Raw genomic sequence first — 21754 nt, forward strand, 5'->3', positions numbered from 1 at the left:
TATTACCAATATTAGGTATAATCGCAGCAATTGTGATCAAGTAAGAAAATATCCTTTTTAAAATGAATTTTTAATATTTTAAGGGTAAAACAACATAATGTCTAATTATTTTTAAGTACTAAAGCAAAATAAAGGGAGGTAGATATAACAAACGATTATAAGCAAAACAAGATGGTTTGGGAGTTGGTAATAATTTTATGGTTATTTCATTTTCTACTTTGTAAATATCTAACATATTTTTAAAAATTTTTAAATAAAAAATCATTTAAAAAATGTAAAAGTAATAAATTTCCAGCATCTGGTCATACAGCCAGTGACTGACAAAGGCAAGATTACAGCCAGTCTCCAGTCTTTAAGTATAGTGCTTTTTATACAGTACCATGCTGCAAACACTTCTACTCAAAACTTTATTTTACAATGCACAAAAACCACTATCCAAAACATTCCTCACGACTTAAAATACATATATAAGATACATAAAAGTAGATTTTTTGCAAATTTTATGAATACAGCCCAATGAGTAGGCACCGCACAGGTTTACAGATAAGAGTGAATCAAGAGTGAATCAACTTTGTTATCAGTCTACCGGAATTTACCAGTAAGAAATTGAATCTAATTAAATTTTATTCAAGGATCTTGAATTGGCAGTTTAGTACTTCTGAGTATCTAAGGTGATCCTATATTGTTGAATCTATCATAAAAACTCAAAGACTAACTAAAAAGAAACTGTCTTGCTACAATGATACACCTGATGATAATGGGTGATACCCAATGGGTGATGTCATTACACCTGATGTAATGATAATGATTACACCTAAAATAATGCTAATCATTGCATCATTTTATAGTAATGCAATGTAGTTTATAAGCTATCATTCCACTTTAAAAAATAAGCATTTAACATGTGAAGTATAAATTCATCTGAAAGGAGAAGTCCTTCAATTTTTTCAATTCATTATCTTTCAAATTTTATAACTTTATTAGATCAATAGTCCAGCATGGCTAAATAAATTATATCCTTCAGGAGATAAAGTAAATTTCTACCTGAAATTAATTAAATATTTCTAAAACCTGAACTTTTACAAATAAATTCAATGCTACTTCTTCCCTCTATGGAAATGAGATCACTCATCACCAACTCCATATATATCTACAGCCAGATAATAATGAAATTCCTATTTCAGCTAAATCTTATTACTTACAAAGTGCTGATATCCCCTAATTAATGCTAAGATACAGATATCTTAAACTATTAAACTACTTCTACCTTGCATTTCCATATTCTTATTTCTACAAAAAGAATGGTTTTTTACAACTTTTAAGAAATTTCTCAAGAGATAATCTAGTGACTGTTACATAATAACCTAACACTGTAAATTGCTTTTTAAAGAAACCAGAGTACAGATAATTACATTTTCCATGATTTTTCAGCTTCAGGGGAATCGAAGTGTTTTATCCTAGACCATCAATCATGGACACAACAAGCCAGATTTAGCAAACATTTAGTCCAACACTTTTAAATAAAAAAATAAAAATAAATTATATATTATCATAAAAAATAAAAATAAATTATATATTGTCACTAATGAAAGTCCTCTAGCTTATCCTTTAAATATTCTTTATAAAGATGAAGATTGCTAATTTGAAGTCAGTCTATTAAACTTTTAAACAGAATTGTTTGAAAAGCTATTCTCTGATGAACTGATATCTGCTCTCAGAAACAGTACTTGGTTAAGTTACCCATTCTAATACTAGAAAACATTCACTACAGGCCAAGTGCCCCATATTAAAACAAAACAAAACAAAACAAAGTCCCAATATTTCTCACTCATGCCATAAACAGCATGGTTTCCAATTGACTCAGGAACCAACTCTGCATGCTATCTAGTTTGACACAGTCTCAAAGAGTACTACCTACAAATGATTCAATAATCTATGTAGGATATAAGCAGGATAGAATGCTACTGTTATTTCTATTTATTTATAAAATTGAATTCTACTAATTAAGACCAATAACACAGTCCTCATTTTCCTAGTATGTGGCAATACATATGGTTTATATGGATCTTAAGTTTGAGTAAAATCCCAGGTAAATGCCCACTAAATACTCTAACACTAATCTTTCCAATTCTCCATGCTCGTAGTTCATTCTAATACATTAAAAAAAAGAAATCTAAGTCTCAGTTCTTTGTTTCAGTACATACTTTTCTGCTTTATCCAAATCACTAATTAAAAAATCTAGATCAAATGAGAATATTAGATGAGACATATTCTTTAAAAGAAATCTTGTTAAAAGTTAAAAATACTTGAACAATGAAACTCCAGGCATCTTATATTATTCATTTAAGTTTTTAACCTTGAAATTTAAATATGACTCTAAATATGTATTTGTAAAGTGACATACAAAAAATCACTTACTTGTTCCTTCTATAAGTAGTTCTTGTCCATGACTACCCAAAAGTGTCCGAGAAAGAAAAGGTGCAAAATCCACAAATATCTCTCGCAGAAGAGGAGCTGCCTTTTCCAAAGCATGTTCAAGCCTCTCTGTAATACTAATGGGAAGATGTTATCTGAATTATTCACTAGAATTTATAATTTTCAGTTTTTAAAATGAGTTTCCACAGAAATATAAAATTCATGAGAAATTAAAATTTACATAAGGACCCATTATTGCTACACATATGATTCCTTCTGCTGGAATATCCTTTATTACTCAGTTCTATATTACGACCCCCAGCCCTGACAATCTGTAAATAACCACTCTAAGCATCAGCCCTTAATGGAAATCTTCACAGGTCAGTCAAAAGCACTTGATTTTAATACCATTACAACCTTTAAAAAAAAAAAAACTTATCAAATTTATCTATTCATAAGGCACCTGGGTGGCTCAGACCCAGCATTTGCCTTCATCTCAGGTCATAATCTCAGGGTTCTCGGGTCAAGCCCTGCATTGGGCTCCTCACCTGAAGGGGAATCTGCTTCTCCCTCTCCCTCTGCCCCAACCCCCACTCGTGCATGTGTGCTCTCTCTTGCTCTCTCTCTCAAATAAAGTCTTTAAGAAAAAAAAAACAAAAAAATTTGTCTATTCATTAATAAACCATCAGCAGTTTATTGTTTAATAAACTTCAGTTCAAGAATTCTACCTTCATTTCTATGTTCTCAGCTGTAGCACAGACTCCATAATTGTTTATAAACTGAATCAGTTTTATTTTTCATTGACATTTTTATGTATAAGAATTTTTTTCTAATATAATCTGAACAACTTTTCATCATTTGAAATTAGTATACTTTACTGGCACATTTACAATGATCTCAATTTAATTATTAATATGTCCTGTGACTATATGCATATATACATATAGGTATAAACACATAGATTAACATACACATGTATATATTTACTCAAATAAAATAAACAAGCTCCCTGAATGTCAGGAAATTCAGAGGTATCCACAACTTTATTCCTAACTGATAAAACATACTCACATAAGTCAATCAGAGAAGGACAATCATCATATGGTCTCACTCATGTGGAATATAAGAAATAGTAAAAGGGATTATAAGGGAAAGGAGAGAAAATGAGTGGGAAAAATAAGAGAGGGAGACCAATCATGAGAGACTCCTAACTCAGAAACAAAAGGCTGCGGAAGGGGAGGTGGGTGATGGGGTAACTGGATGATAGGCACTAAGGAGGGCACTTGATGGAATGAGCACTGGGTGTTATACTATATGTTGGCATTTAAATTAATGAATTTAAATTAAAAAATATATATACACAAACAGCCACTACTTACCATGAATTCGTACAAGGATACTTCATAATACCAACAAGAATTGCTACTGAAACTATCAATTACTAAGCTGATGGAAATTTCTTCTGTCAATAAGTATCTCTTCCCTAGGAATTGCCCTTAATACTATTCCTCTGCACTTAGAGAGACTCATCCCTGGATAATATCACAACTACAAGACTATACTTATAGCACTCTTAATGCCTGTATTTGTGGAGTGCTATGAATTTTCCAGTTGTGGCAGGGAGGATCAAGAACTCTGACCACGAAGGCTCTACTGGTGAAAAATATTCACAATATTCCAAATCAGAATTTGAAATGTATATTCCCAACTTAAAAAGGTTAATAATAACAAAAATCTAACTACTATTCAGTTTCACTGTGGCTTTGGCTGATTGGCTATACCTTATTATTTCAGCATTTTTGTAGAAAATGAACAGTAAATTCTAAATTTCCAGTTTATAATCATATGAAACCTAAGTCACAAGTTACCACCTGTGTAATCAAATATTTGTTATGCATGCAGCAGTTATTAATCATAATAGCCACTTCCCATAAACCTTTTACATCTCATAATCTTTAAAAAAGGAGTTTCTAAAATATTCAAGCCTCTAAATGTCACTTATGATTTTTAAAAAAGAAATAGACAAAAGAAAGTAAAAACTGAAGCTAGATGATTTAGAGTCATCAAAAGGAATAAATTAGAAATATCCAAATTAATAGTTTTAATACCTCATATTTGAAACTTGGTCTGATGTAACTGAGCCAACTGTTGGCACCGAAGGCAATTTCGCATTAGATGATCTACCACCTATAAAAAAAAAAAAAAAAAAAAAAAAAAAAATTTATAGAAATTTTCTGTTTTTAGATAAAGGTTCAAACAAAGAAGCTATCTTTATACCATGTCAACAAAAAACATTACGGTGCATCTTTAAATGCCCATTATAATTTGGATAACATTAAAATCTACCATTAACAAGGTCTTTCTTGAACCACTTTATATGTGAAGCTTAGTTACAAGTTTGATTATTACACTAAGTGACCTATGATCCATCAGCTGCAGAGGTAATAGAAAACTAAATTCTGACTCACTAAATTAGAGTCATGATTGCCTTTATCCAGCAAGTGGCAATAGAGATTTACAAGTAGAAACTTTTTAAAATTGAAGCAAAAAGCATAAAGAGCTAATATCAAATTTAGCCTCAAGTACATAAACCTCCACTTCCATAAAAACTGACCTTCCTTATTGTCACCAAATAACTTATGCTATACCCTGAATGCTTCTGAGTCTGGCCTAGCAAACATAACCCAGTGACTGAGAAACCTTTCTTAAATGATTCAAATAGAAGTTATACTATCTCATTTGTATTCTCAGTGTAATTAGAACACAACCTGTTGGTGCATTTGTTACACTATATTTCAATTGATTTTTTAAACAGCCTTCTTTCTACTATACTAATCTTTTTAAAAGCAGAAATCTCATCTGTTTCATCCATCTCTCTCTAGAGCCTAGAGAGTTGATCATCAAAGGTCCTCAATTTCTATTAATTGTAGAAATTATTCCCTTAATCATTCTCATCCCCCATATTTTACAGGTCAATCTTCCCACCCGGTATATTTCTCTATTTCCTACTTTTTTATGTCTCTCTCTATGTTCAAACTACCATGTAAAATTAATTTCTACACATGATCTTATCTCCAATGAATACTGCCAGATACCTTTAAATACTCTTGTATATTTTACTGAATGGCTGATTCATCCTATAATATAAAATGTTCAAACTATTTTACCCTATACAAGAATCATCATCTTTGTTTTCAACAAATAAATGTGCTTATAACATTTACTTGCCAAGAGAAAAATAATCACCAGGGAAGTAACTCTGGAAAAGTAAAAAAAACAAACAAACAAACAAACAAAAACAATATAACAAGTCTTGAAAGAGTGAATCTAGAACACTAATTTGTGGATAATTTACTGAGGCTTAAGGAGTCCTAAACGCTTAAGAAAGTAGGGGGAAAATAAAGTTTGTTTAATAATTAGGATATAGGGATGGAATTCATTAAATCATTAATCATTAATCATCATTAAATCATTCAATTTAAGCTAGGAGTAGGGCCTACAGAAACAGAACAGCCATTTGTTTTTCTAAGGCCAATATAAGGAAGAAAAAAAATAGACACATACAGTACCAAAAGTCCCTCATGATACAAGGACTGTAAGAGTCACTGGAACTCAAATGGGACGATATCCTAACAACATAGAGTCCATAGGTACAAAAGACATGCATATTTGCTTGCAGCTGTAATTCAGTCAGTAAACTTTGTTTCCGAAAGCAGTATCTTAAATGGGTGTCAAGTTAGTATTTTGGTAAATACAGACTGAAATCCCAACACAATTCTATAGAGGAAGAGTCCAAAAAGACAAGAAACACACTGAAGCAAATGAAACAAAGAATATGCAAAGCTGATACAAAAGAAAAGAGTGGCTCAAAAGATGCTGGAATCTATACACTATGAGAGGTCTGATGCTTTTGACCTGTTCACAAAACTTCAGACATAGGTATTCTGAAAGCACCCAAAGAACATAATGTGGTGTGGAAAGAGAGATAAATAAAAGAGAGATAGAAGAAGAAATGCCAAAAAAAAAATTTAAATTTAAATTAGAATTTAAAAAAAAGAAAAAGAAGATAGAAACAGTTGAGAAAGTGGAAAAGCAGCCTCTGATATAAGGAGCTGGCCAGGCCTGTCCTGGCAATATCGTTTAGGCCCTAGTGTTGCTAGGAACTGGCTTAGAACCCATAACTGAGTCCTGATGTTCTCTTGCTGAATATAAACAATTTCATAAAATACCAGCATCAGACAAAGCCATGCTGTGATCATGCTGAATCAACACAAAACAATACCACCATGTGATCATGTTCCAAAAGACAAAAACACGAACTCTGTCCAAATAACAAAGACGGTCAAACATCCCAAATCCTAATATGAATGACTGACTTCTTTACAAATTATAGCTTTAGATTTCTGTGCTTCTAGATGAGATTTATTAGGATATCTCATCATAGAAATACCCATGCTTAATGATGCCCAATTCAGAAGGAAGCCCCACTTCCTTAACTCTTCCCTAAAATCACATAATATAAGCTCAAACCCTATAATAAATTTTTTCTAACACTGTATTACTGAGATGTCCCAAACTTCCCTATTGTGTGCATTCCCCCTCACTGAACTAGGTTATTCCTGGCGGCCTTTGGTAAGAGTACACTGATGGAGACTTTAGATGAAGCCAGGCAAAAAAAGATAAAATCATCAATTATTTTAAAAGAACCAGAATTAAAGAAATATCTAAGTAAGAATTCTTTTCCATAACCACCTGTTTCAAGATAAAATGCACATTTTCCACATGGTAGCATTTCTCAAATCAACACGTTATAATCAAAGTCATCTTAAAACAATTGTAGTCAGCCAAAGTTGAGACCTAATTGTAAGAGAACATAGTGGATAAAAATCAAGAAAGCAAGAGATTCAAATCTGAGATATGGTAAACGACTAAATAAGGAAGAATTTGTAATGTGTAATTATTTAAAATCTTTATTTTGCTAGTCTACAACCTCAAGAGCATACATGCTAGAGGCCTAGAGGAAAAACTGTTGTATAATTTCAACATACTGCATAAGCTTAATGATTAACTGGCAGTGAAGATGAACCTCTAAGAACTAAGGACCCTACTGTAGCTTAGTTCCAAATTTGTAAGCCACAGAAGATCATCCCCATCACCTCCCCTCCCTACAAAGGACGCCAAATGTGGCAGTAAATTTAATTGGGCTTAAAACCTTAGTGCTCTTTTTTTTTCCCCCCCCCAGGGTGGGGTGGTGAGGAGCAGAGGAAAAAGGGGAGAAAGAATCCCAGCAGGCTCTGCGCCCAGCACAGAGCCCCACATAGGGCCTGATCTCACAACTCTGAAATCAGGACCTCAGTGGAAATCAAGAGATGTGCATTTAACCAACTGAGCCACCCAGGCACCCCAAATCTCCGAGCTCTTATCTGAGAATCTATAATCTTATGTTACAAGTAAAATCAGTTATTTTTTCATTATGACTATAACATAAAAACACTGTGCTTTAAGAGCAAAAGGGCCCTCTTTTTCTGAAACTTGTTAAACTAATCAGGTCTCAAGCAGCCTGAATAGATCAAGGAAAAGCATTTGCACCAGAATGGAGGTTACACTGACCAGAAGCAAGGTACTGGAGCTTAAACAATGTGAAGAGGGCAAAGGCCATACTGATATGATAAATTAATAATCTGAGGGACAGGATATTTAAATAATTTCAAAGTACTTTCCCACAAAACTTATTAATTACCAAAGGAAAAGAGTAACTTTACCATATAGAAAGTTGGCGGTTACAAACATGTATCAAATAATGAAAGTAGATATCATCACCATTATGACAAATCAAAATTGTTCACCATATGATGAGCACTGGGTGATGTATGAAACTGAAATGAATATAATACTGTCTGCTAACTATACTGGAATTAAAATCAAGACAAACAAAATTACGTACCAGGTGATTAGATTCTTTTCTTCTCTGCCATAATATTCCTACTAAAGAAGTATATCATAATCTGCTTCTAATCATAAGGATCTATCAGACCAACTAAAATCCAGAGACATTCACTTGAGTCATTTCTAGTTCTTTACCATAATAAATAGTGTTTTGTATTTGCTTACATAAATGTATGTGCACGCCTTCATTTTTTTTTTTTTTTTAAGTAGGCTCTATGCCCACTGTGAAGCCCAATGCAGGACTTAAACTCATAGCTCTGAGATCAAGACCTGAACTGAGACCAAGAGTGGGATGCTTAACTGACTGAGCTGAGCCATCCAGGCGCCCCACTCCTTGATTTTTTTAAGGTAACTTCCTAGAAGTCAGTAAACGCATACTTTAAATATGAATGCATATTGCCAAATTGCCCTAAAGAATAAACAATTTATACTTCTATGACCGCTAGTAAAATTGAATGAATTTCCCACTTTACTGGAAACAAAACAGGAAACAAGTACTACTCTGACCTTTTATTTTCATAGAGATTTTTTCTTCATAATTTGTAATTATTATATATAGTGACATTTACCCTTTATCATTCATTACAAATGTGTAGTGATTGTTGCCATGCAGAATTCTAGAATATTCCTTTTAAATTATTTTACCAGTATGAGTTAGAAAATAGAAATACCACCGAATTTTTAACACAATTCTTAGAATGTTTAAATTAAAAAATGTAAAGCACCTAAGATAAAGTAGATTCTCCAATGTTACTTTCCCACATTTCTGCAAGGCACTATGGGAGAAAAGTCTAGAACTCTTCTGAGTGACTACTATATATTCATGATTCCTGCTATCCATTCTTAGTCAAGCCTTCTATTTATATATTACTTACCTATTAAATTCTGGTAATAAATATAAAAGTTCCACTACTCTTCTCAGCCTGAAATCAATTTCCCTTACCGCTTTCAAAAAGAAATGTTAGGTCATTCAAGACCATAGCCTTTCTCTTCCACATCTAAAGGAAATCCTGCTAAGCTCTCAAGTTCTCAACAATCAATCTCTCACATAACTTCCATACCAATTTCTTTATAAACATGTTCTACACTAGTAGAAAACACTTCTTCACCAGCAACCTACCACCAAATCATTCTCAAACTGAATCCTAGCTCTATCAATATTAAGCCAGTTAACTACCCTTCAGGGGTTGTCATATGATAGAAAAGTTTGGGGGAAGTAGCTCTGCCACATACTAGCAGTGGGACCTTGGGTAAAGTTACTTAAGCTTCTGTGCTTTATTTTCCTAATCTATAAAATGAATAGTGATACCTACACTTCACAGAATTTTTCTGAGCCTGGATCATAATAAATACACAATGAATAATAGCTTCCTTTAAAATACTTAAAATTATCATAGTTCCCTTCTGTCTGTACTTTGGGCTGAAAATACACCCAAATTCTTCAATGATTATTTAATGTGACATTAAGTATAAATAACTTACATGAAATGACTTATAAACTGCCTTTTAAAAACTTTATTCAATTTTTTTTAAGTAAAGGTAAATCTGTTTAAAAGTCCAGAGTTTCAAAGCAAAGAATCAATCTCAGATTTAACTGTTACAAAAAGTGTATTTCCAACAATTTCATTTATCAGATTGCTATAAAATAAAACAAAACCATAAACATTTGATAAACTAGCCATTGTACAAAAAATACTTTTATTAAAAGCCTGTACTGCCTTACTTCACTCCCACAATTTCTTCAGGCTCACTTCATTTATATCTGGGCATTTTGATTCAATTTACTCTTAGGTAAAGCAAATAAAATTAGTTATGGGCATAAGCAAAACGGTCAGGCTCTAATCAGCAAGGATCTGGGACAACTTGACTTTCTCTGAAATATGCTTGGTCTTCAGGGAGAACTAGGTCAATAATTCTGATTCAGTTCTAATCACTAACTCTCAGCCAAACATAGAGATTCAGAAATCTAGACTGTTTGACCGACCCCCTGCAGACTTGGTTGTTTGAGGGAGGACATTGTAAGCAATTTTAGACAAATAACCTTTGGATACTTACGGAGCCCACCTCTTAGAGTAAGAAGATAATGTTGTGAATCTGTCTTTTCCATAACTCATTTCCTTCCCATTCCCTTGAAAATCAGTGTTGACTTTTCTTTTTACTGGGATTTTTATTAATTGCTGCCTTCTCCTCCTCTCCATCTTGCTCAATTGAAAGCTAACTACATAAAAAACCCTAACAAACTGAATGGAATCTATCCTAATGCATAGAATTAATTTTAAAGTGAAGTACACATTTCTTCATAATGACATTTTCTTTAAGAAAATATATGAATTTCCACTTCACAATCAAAAGTTTTCCATTTTCTCTCCCCCCACCCCCCACATTAACATTTCAAACTAGAGGGCAAAACAAGGTGAAGTTGAAAAGAATCTTTGGCCGTTCAGTATCTGGCATTTCTGAGACTCAGTGCCAATCCTTCTATTCCTACACAACACTCAACAACCTACTTCAGAGACCAAATATCTTTATTATAGTTAATGACACCTCCAATTCTCTAAATCCTTGACAGCAATATGATCATTAAACCATAATTGGCCATTGACTTCTATCACTAATTAACTATCTCTGAGTTTTATTTTTTTAATTGGTGATAGTTTTTAAAGACCATCTTTATTGAGAGTATAACAGGTACTGTCTCAAAGGACTACTGGTAGTTTTTCTTGAACTTTTCTGAAGCTGAAAAAAAGGAACGTATAAAGTCCCATCTATAAAAATAAAGACAGAATAAATCTCATGAAAATATTTGTATGAGGCTTTAGATAGTAGTTACAAAACAAAATAAGCTTTTACTGTGGCTGACTCTGATTTTAACAAGCTGAAATGCATATCAAAAGTCTGAAATGGTGCAGTAAATTAAAGTAACAAAAATACCTTCCTAATACTATCCTGGAAGTGATGCCAATTTTCAAACATAAAAGAGACTACAGCAGAAAGGGATTCTACAAAACAGTCTTTTCCAATAATAAGAGAACACTTTACCAACAAAGATAAAAAGGTGAGGGGGATGGGTGGAATAGGTGATGGAGATTAAGGGTTACACTTGTGATGAGCACCGGGCGTTGAATGGAATCACTAAATTGTATACCTGAAGCTAGTATTACAAGTATGCTAATTGAAGTTTAAATAAAAACTTTTTTAAAAATCAACTAGCAATGATTATATAAGAAAAATATCACATGAAAAAATAAACTAATGTATCAATAATTTCACAGGGGTTGTCCTTTTTTTCTGCCAGGGGAAAAAAGTAATTTCCAAATATTCTGCATTTTTTCAACTCAGATAAAATCATACATTTATGACTATCATTTTAAATTAACATTAAATATTTTTAATAGGCAATCACACATATGTAAATGCAGAAGCTACTTTGAACATGTGGAATGATACTGACTTATCTTTTCCTTATCCTTACACTGATAAACTGGCTCCTTCAAACTGACAGTTTTCCAGACATTCAAAAGAACAAAAAAGAAAATGCAAATACATCATCTGTCTCTTATCTACCCAGGGAACAGCCAACTGTTTACTTAAGGTCCCTAAGGGTCTAAATAAATAATGTCCTTCACAATAAAGCATCATTAAAACAAATGCCAATATTTAATCCCTAAACGTTGTATTTTTAGATTTCTTTCCCTCTCCCTTTCTCGCCCCCAACCTCCTCACCCATTCTGACCCAGTTGTAGGACGAGTAGTCCATATGCCCAGTAAAATTCTTTATTAAGTAAAAGAAACTTCTATTCATTGAGTAAATACAAACCTCTTGGGTCAAATTTTATATAAAGCAGAATCAAATATTTCTCTTCAATGTTAAAAATAAACATGCTAATTAATAATATACATGGCTCTGATCAACAGAACAGAGCCTTATATTGTAATGAGGAGTATAATTATTATATTTTACAAACTAGCAAACACCCAGCATATAAATTACTGCAAAACAGTCTATTTAGGTCCTTTATTGAGTTAGCTTCATTTTTGTTTGAATCACTTATGCTTTGCATCACGGTTGAAAAAACATGTTAGCATATCTAAAAAAAGAGTAATGGCATCATAACACATACTGCATTCTGGGCAATTAAACTGATGAGTAACTTTAAAATTTCCAGATTTTGATATTTATGAAAACCATTTTCTCCTTTAGCTTTCTTTTAAAATATGCATATACCAAAGGTATACCTTGTTCTCTGAAAAATATCTTTTTTTCAGTTATAGAGAAAGATTTGCCAATATTATTAATGGACTATACTTTGCTAATAAAATGTTACAGAAGTTAAGGAATACTATCCAAACTAAAATCTGAAATTTGTATGATAATCCAAATTTGTGTATTAAGCATGGTTTCAATAATGTGTACTGCTTAAAATGTAAATGTACAAATCCTCATTTTTTTGCATTATTATAAATTTGGATGATTTTTTTAAGTACAGTTGATATACAATGTTACATTAGTTTCAGGTGTACAACATAGTGAGTCTACAATTCTGTACATTATGCTATGATCACAAGTGTAATTACTACCTTTCACCATACAATACCAATGACTATGTATTTCCTATGTTATATGACTTATTCATTCCATAACTTGAAGCCTCTATCTCCCACTCCCCTTCACCCATTTCACCCATCCTCACACACTGCTCCCCTCCAGCAATATTTATTGGTCTATTTCTGCTTTTTTGTTAGCTTTGTTTTTTAGTTGGTGATAATATTATGACAGAAGAAGATCTAACCACACAAAAGCTGACAAGCTCTAATTCTTTTTCTGGGATCCAAGTGCATCAAACAATTTTGGTATCAAAATTTCCAAATAGTTTAAACGTTTCTGCTACAAAAGTCCTATTCTATGTATTATATTTACATGTTTTTTTCCAAAGAAATTCTTGTTTTTGCTATTATATCATGTACTATCAAGTGTATTTTTTATTAATCAATTATCTATTAATGAATTTTAGTTTATTTTTTGTTGCTAACTCACCATAAAATTCAGAACTGAAGTCATCCCAAGACACAAAGATTTAAGGACTACAATCAACAGGGACAGATATTTACTATATCTTCATACAAAGAAAATAATGTAAGATCAAACCAAGACTAATACCTAGTTTACCCAGATCTGCAAGAATAAATTGCCCAGGAGTGCCTGGATGGCTCAGTTGGTTAAGTACCTGACTCTTAATTTCAGCTCAGGTCATGACCTCAAGGTCCTGGGATGCAGCCCCTGCAGTCCCTCTCCCTCTGCTCCTCCTGCTATTGTTCAAATAAATAAAATCTTTAAAAAAAAAAAAAAAAAGGAGGAGGAAGAGGAGGAGGAAGAGGAAGAGGAGGAGGAGGAGGAAGAGGAGGAGGAAGAGGGGGAAGAAGAGGAGGAGGAAGAGGAAGAAGAAGAGGAAGAAGAAGAGGAAGAGGAAGAAGAAGAAGAGGAAGAGGAAGAAGAAGGAGAAGAAGAGGAGGAAGAAGAAGAAGAAGAGGAAGAGGAAGAGGAAGAAGAAGAAGAAGAAGAAGAAGAAGAAGAAGAAGAAGGAGAAACTGCCTGCTCAGCTGACAGTTACAACTATCAATTTATCCACAAATCATTTTTTCCCAAATCTTGCTTGAACCAGGAGGAGGAAATTAAATATTAAATATATGTCACCTATTTTTTTTAATGGCAAATAACTTAAATCAAGACACCTGCCAAAAAAAAAAAATCTCTCAGTTAAAAATATTGATGGCAAAGAGATAATTATTTGTGGGGTTTGGATTCCAAGTGAAAAAAGAACAGGATACTTGGCAAGTATGGTAAACAAAGTATGTATAGTGAGGCTGTAGGAGTATGAGAAGTACAATGACTGAAAACACCAAATTGACTTAGATTTCCCTTATCAAGGTAGTAAGGCAATAAATGGAATGGAAGAGGAATAAAGTAAAATGGAGACATCATATAAAAACAACAAGAGCACAGTGAAAGAGGAAAGGGAACAGTTATGAAAAACAAATGATAAAAATAAAGACCATCAACAGGAAGAAGATTTGAAATAACTTAATGAGGAACTTATTTTTTTTTTAATTAAGGGATTTTGGAGAGAAAGAGCTAACAATTCTAGCACAAAATGGGAGAACCTGAAAACTGAGAATTATCACCACTGGAAATTTTTTAAAATTTAAATAATGGGGGAAAACGGTGGATACAGAGGTTTGTGAGGGTTTCACAATAAATGAATAGTCCTCAAAATAGCAAATTATTTTGTAAATCTGCATATGGTTCTTCAGGATGAGTTTTTATAATAATGGACTTACTGGAAAAAATTATAATGTTTCAGAAATAAATTTTTATCCAATGTTGCCCGTATACCTCTCACATTTCTGTTTCTTATCTCTTCTAATGACTGCATGATTTAAATTTTGAAAAATACATTTAAAAGCAATCAGAGGGTTGTTTTAATTACCTTATCTCATAAACTGAAATTAAAGGGCAATATATTCAAAATAAGAGGAAAACATTTTACTCAGTATACTGCAATCCTCTAAAACTTACTACATTTGCTCTGGGAAGTTATTAGAAATTCACTAATACTGAGTTTAAAAGATGGCATACAGTTTCATAGCTATAAGTACCTCCATCTTTTTCCCAGCTCTAGAAAAAAAAAAAAATCATAGCTGATTTTTTTAAGGATTTTGGATGGGGTGAAATAACAGAAATTTGCATCCATCCAACAGAGATTCCCAAATTGTTTCTTCTCCAAAGTAAAATGAAAGCATCTGAGTATAATGGAAAAATCTGGTAGAGTTCTACACTTATTTTCTTTTATATTTTCTCACTAAAACAATGATGAAAAAATATAACATACCACACTATTGTAAGATGTTAGTAATAGGGAATGGGGAGCAATGAGAATAGGAAATGCTGAGATAGTACATGGAACTCTGTACTGGCCATTCAATTTTCCTACAACCTAAAACTGATCTAAAATATAAGGTATATATGGTCTTTTTAATTTTTAATAAAATAAAAGGCAACACAGCACACATAATACTACTACTATAGATTTTGGTTTTCAAGTAGAAGTTTTTTTTCAATAACTATTTTTTCCAAAGCATAAACCTAATACAACATTACTGACAAAATTTTGAAAAAGAAACTAACACGAAACTTAAAAAATCAAAATTGCCAGTAGTTCAGCCACATGGAAATAATCAAAAACTTCAGAATACTATTCCTAGCTTTTCCCATATATAAAAGATGTATATACTACACATACCTATGATTACATGTTATGTATTGTACATATTTTTTTACTTAACCAGCTGTGAACATTTCCTCTTATCACTAAACATTAAGAAAAATTATGATGTTTAAGAAGATATTGAAATTTGTTACAATTTGATACTACTCAAATTTATTCAGAAAATTATGAAACAATTAACATCATAATATAAATGCATAATGATTTATAATAAGCCTAACAAAATAACTAATCAAAAATTCTCAACTTTGCAAAAGTGGGATTTACAAACTTTTTTTGTTCAAATCATTAATAACTAACTCACCAGGTGATTCTCCTCCTCCATCTGAGGTTTGGGTTGAATCTACTGAAGAAACCACACTGACAGCATTTGTAGGTAGACTTGTAGTAAGTGTAGAAGGTAAGACTGCTGATTTTTTTGTTGAAATGATGACACTTCTGTATTAAAGAAAGTAAACAGATTTTAAAATACAAAGGATCATTCAAGTTAATTACATTAATTTCAAAACAGAAAGAAATTAACTTCCTTTTAGAATTTATTTCTATTTTGATGTACAATTTAGAATATTCTCTCAATAAGAAATCTTTCCAATGGTGTTCATATTTACCTGCATTTCAATGTTTTAGAATAAAAACAATATCCTATGGAAATAAAAGAATTCATTATAACATTTGAACTTACAATTACTATATAATATTCTTTAAACTTATGATCATCTTTAATCATCCAACTTAAATAAAATATAAGCAAAGGTATATAAAAAAGGGATTTTGGCACTCAAGTGGAAAAGTAATTAACTTTTTCTTAACCTCAGAATTGAAGCAGAAAACAACATGTTTCTACATGGATTTTAAAGCACCACTAATTTGAAATCACAAAACCTTAGAAATCTAAGGTAAAAAAGAAAATGCAGATAAACTATTTTTAACATGTATATAATCTAATTTTTTCCTTTTAATCCCCAAAGACTATCTTTTGTTAATATTATATAGAAAAAAACAATGCATAGGTATAAAAGCTAGATGCAAAAATTTCCAAATAATCAAATTTATTTATTTTGTCTATTATTCAAACATAGGTATTTATGATAAACCAATTTCAATTAAAGTGTAATACTTTATACCAAAATAGTAACTAAAGGACCTTATTAGGCATAACTAAAAGGCATTTTTAATTGAAGTTAGCTCCATAAACATGCAAAAACCCAGTTAATGAGGTAAAGAGGACAGCTGATATATAATGCACTCCCACAGCAGTGCTTACTTTTAATTACCTGGTGTTAACCATAAGCCTAAAGTCTTCAACATTCAATTTATTTAATCACATCTTTTGTTGACAATATTGTAACTGCAAGCTTCAAGTATTCCCTTAACAGCTTTAAAGTATTCAGTTTCTAAATAAAGTTACTTAGATACTTGATCCAAATAAATGTATTCAAAAGTGGAAATTATGTAATTCCAGTACCTTAAAAATACACTTTGTTTTTGTTGTTATACTAAAGAAAGATAATACAAAGCAGCGAAATAGGTTCTGTTTTACTTCAGTGCCTATCATGTGACGGCAAACACTGTTGCCAATTAAATCAAGTTCTCTTCTGTTAGGCATGGCTTATTCAATGTACTTGGGGGTAGCTGGTGTCACATCATTATAAGGGTGACTGCCGATGTTAACTATACACTAAAAAATAGAAGCAACAGCCACCTGAGCCCTCAATCCAAAATGGTGTGCTTAAATCATGGTAGCTTATATCAGATGAAGATTACTGACTTTACAGGGAGTAAATATGACCATATATGTTTGTGTAGGCACACACATGCACTCCCATGTGCGCACACTAAGGGTACACTCAAAATAATACAAAAAAAATTACATTTATTATTATGCATTTCCTACTCAAGGCAGAAATTCATTAGCCTATTGTTTAAGAAAATCTCTAGGTACATACCCTAGCAATCTGTTTTAGAGGGAGGAGTGCTGTGCAGAATTTACTCTCTTATTTGTTCACAAAAGAAAGAACTAGCAAGGTCTAGTTCACTAATATAATAATCACTGAAATGAGCAACAGAAAATGATACTAGAAAACTGAAAATATAGAAAACTGAAAATATTTTTTCCATAATTGAAATTTAAGACCTAAAACTACCCAATGTACCAGCCAACTCTTAGGAATTTCCCCAAGATAACTTATGCTCACAAAAATTATGTACAAGAAGCCTTATCTAATAGCCAAAAATAGATATAGCTCAGAATCCTTCCAAAAATGAGTGATATGTTCATACAATGAAACAATACTAGCAATTAAAAGAAACTGTTGATAAACATAACATAGGTGAATTTCAAAAGCATTATGTTGAGTGAAGAAAACCTTATACAAAGGAACATAAATTTTATATTTCCTTTTACATGAAGTTCTAGAAAAGGCCTAACTAACCTATGGTAGAAGAAGATCAAAGAATAATTTCCTCTAGCTGGGAAGTAGCAAGAGGGAACTTTCAAGACTGATGTCTTGATTGAGGATTTGGTTTACACAGGTGTACAAAGTTGTCAAAACTCATCAAATGGTACACTTAAGATTGGTGCCATTCAATGTATGTACATTTTACCTTAAAAAAAACTATACTGAACTCTAGTTAAAAGATCTGCATACTGAAATGTTTATGAAGTGAACCAATGTCTGTTGAAACACACACACAAAATAAGACTGACGGATAGACGGAAGGGTATATGAAGAATCATATGATGAAGCAAATAGAATGAAAGGTTAATTGCAGTATCTCAGTGATGGGTTTATGGGCATTCATTGTAGAATTCTTTCAACTTCTCTGAATGTTTTCACAACAAAACATTGCAAAACTGGTAAATTTACTACAAATGTTCCTTAGTATACACAATCACTATTTGTCAAAGACAACATGGTTAATTAAAAGTAACAAAAACTTGATCTCATTTCTAACCCTTTAAACTACTATCATTAATAATGTTATCAATCATGTATACTTATTCTTTATTATAGTTCAGTAAATATTTTCTAAGATCTTCCTCATATTCTCATTCCTAATACATCCAAAGTGCAGGTACCTACATTTTATCTAGCATTCCTCATACACTTCTGCTGTATGCTCTTATGGTTCCTCAGCATATACAGCATTTTACAACTCTGACCCTTTGCATATACTATTCCTCAGCTAGGATGCAGCTTTCTTAGCCCTGCTAGCCAGTAATCTCTTCCTTCTCATCTTTCAAAACCTTTCTTAAAGATAAGCCTCCCCAGAATCTTCAAGTCAAAGCTCGTAATACACTATTTTTTGTGTTCTCACGTGATCCTATTTTATAAATTTATAAATTAATAGCTATGATTTAAACTGACAAAAAAAATAAATAAAAAAATAAACTGACAATATGCCAAGAATTATTACCTAATTCTCCAAGTAGTCCTAACATACATATTACCTTCACTTTAAAAGTTAAAATAGTAAAGCTCAGATGGTAAAGTAACTTGTCAAAGTAAAGGCCCTACAATTCCAGGTTTGTCTAAACAGGAGCCTCCAATTTGAACTGTTTTCTCATATTGACCTTTTTCTTAAGTTTTACTGAGATATAATTCACACATTGTACAAAACCAATTAATGGTTTTTGGTATGTTCACAGAGTTGTGCAACCATTACCACAATCATTTTAACATTTTTTTAAAAGATTTATTTATTCATGAGAGACAGAGAGAGAGAGAGAGGCAGAGACACAAGCAGAGGAAGAAGCAGGCTGCATGCAGGGAGCCCGACACAAGACTTGATCCCAGGCCTCCAGGATCATGCCCTGAGCTGCAGGCAGCGCTAAACCACTGAGCCACCTGGGCTGCCCTCATTTTAACATTTAAACACAATCCTATAGTATAATCGTCTACAAGAAGCAGTAATAAAGATTTCCAAGATATTAAATTATGCATGTATTACTACCAAAATAAAAAATACATATGCTCACAAATGGATAAAGTTTTCAATTTTTTAGCCTACTTATGTACTTAATAGAGAAAGAAAATTAATCAATTTCCAAATTCTTTGGCTGATTCAAATCAATACTGAGAAAGCAAAATAACTAATAATGCTTCAGCTTTGGACCATATAAAAATAAAGAAAATTCAAAGTCGTAATGATCCAAATTAAAGGACAAAAAAAAAAAAAAAGCAGCAGATAGATTTCAGGATATTTTCCTTTACTGTTTCCATTGTCATAAGGGTTCCATGTAAAAAATTAAAGCTTTCAATAAAGGCGATCTGTAAGCTATCGTAAACTAATAAAGCATGTCCTACCTACAGTTTAAAAAAAAAAAAAAACCTGCAGAAATTTATCTTTACCACTACTCAAGAATGATCATGAAAGGACTATTATTTCAAAACTTTCTAAAATACTTTGGAAAACACAAAGAAAACGCAACACACATTTGACACAAGTTTGAGATCCTACATGCCAAGAAATGTGCTAGGGATATTTCTGGCTTTGTTAACAGCTTAAGTTTCTATGTAAGAGACTTACTGAAATCCTTTGTTAATACTTAAGAAGCAAATAACTAGATTTTTAGTATCTGCCATCAACTTTAACAAAAAGCACTTCAAACTTTCTGGCATGAAGAATTTGTAAGGCAGATATGTCTTTTAGCTTTATAAGCAATTTTCCAAATTGTCAATTAAAAACCAAATATTAAGATATAAAATTTTACATATTATCATTTTTTTAAAGACTTAAACATTTATTTATCTTTAGGGAGAGAGAAAAAGAGTGCGCACACATTCATGCATGCATGAAGGGGGAGGGACAGAGGGACAGGGAGAGAAGCAGACTCCCTGCCAAGTGCAGAGCCTGACCCAGGGCTCAATCTTAGGACCCTGAGATCATAACCTGAGCAAAATCAAGAGACCAATACTTAAGCAACTGAGCCACCCAGGTACCCCACGTACTATAATTTTCTTTACAAGACTGACTGACTTTAATGAATAATAAGTACCTGTGAAGCACTATACTTAGAATATATTTGTTATTGTTATTTATAACAATCCATGAATTAAGAACTACGTATTATCATCTCCATTTTACAGATGACAAAGTTTCCTAACATTCCACATGCAGAAAGTGTAAACACTGTTGGCATTTTTTTTTTAATATGAACAACAAAGATTTCTGTAAAGTTTTATTTAGTCACAACAAAGAGCAACAATGTCTTCCAAATCACTACAGTTCAGAAGTTCCATTTCAGAACCATATCAGTTTCAAATATCATAAACTTTCACATAAACGCTATTTTATTTATCATGCAAATAGTTCACTAAAGGAGAAAAGAGCATTTTAAGCCTAGCACTTTACTCCCTAAGGATCTAATTGAAAAGCCAGACAAGCCCTTGAACTTTATCAAGATAAATCCCTGGCATCCACTAATCACCAGAGAGGATCTTCAAATTAGATAAGAGCAAGAACTTTGGCATGGGAATGAACACAAACACCTTGCCATCCACAAAGGCTCACAACCTGGCAGCCTTTCAGCAAGGTCCCACTCATGTAGCTGTTACTCTAAACTTTCCAGCTATTGCTTGAGAGTTGATAATTCTTAAGATATGAGGAGAGTTGTGATTTCTGACACAGCATTCCAGAGATAAATACATGATCAGAGGGATGCTTTGAAATTCCCAAAGATATTCCACTGGCCTAAGCCTGTGCGAGAATAGTTTTTCAAAAGGTGTCTCTTGCTAAGAAAAAGAACGGGGGGTGTGGAAACAGAGCATTTTGCTTGCCATCGGACAATACATTAAGTGCATACCAGACATATAAATTCCAAATAACATCCTGAAAAATATTATCACAGAAATTCTCCTGTTTTCTATTTTAATAAACTCCTTAATATGTATTACTGAGGCATTGTTTCCCTAAATAAGTTCATAACCCACTCACTAAAATTTGGGACATTTATAAGGAAATTCTCTGACTAGATTAATAAGATATATTAAATTTACAAATCTACCCTCACTAAGTATTTGGCTACTCATCTAAGAGTAATAAACATTTAAGCAAATTACCAAAATTAAGAATATCTTAAAAACTATTTATATCTCTTCCCACTCTCA

General features: G+C 32.3%; 1 protein-coding gene across 11 annotated transcripts in view; it reads right to left on the reverse strand.

Moving 5' to 3' along the window:
• Positions 1-21754, reverse strand: part of LRBA (LPS responsive beige-like anchor protein) — a 721151-nt gene that overhangs the window by 502685 nt on the left and 196712 nt on the right. For all 11 annotated transcript variants that reach the window (XM_077846317.1, XM_077846318.1, XM_077846323.1 and 8 more), the window contains 3 exons: positions 15949-16082; positions 4524-4602; positions 2419-2552 (listed from right to left, as the gene is read on the reverse strand). In XM_077846317.1, coding sequence (XP_077702443.1) covers positions 2419-2552; positions 4524-4602; positions 15949-16082 — 347 coding nt within the window. The remainder of the gene's footprint in view (positions 1-2418; positions 2553-4523; positions 4603-15948; positions 16083-21754) is intronic.

This window comes from Canis aureus, chromosome 13 (genome assembly GCF_053574225.1).
Source record: "Canis aureus isolate CA01 chromosome 13, VMU_Caureus_v.1.0, whole genome shotgun sequence".
In the NCBI taxonomy this organism is placed as follows: Eukaryota; Metazoa; Chordata; class Mammalia; order Carnivora; family Canidae; genus Canis; species Canis aureus.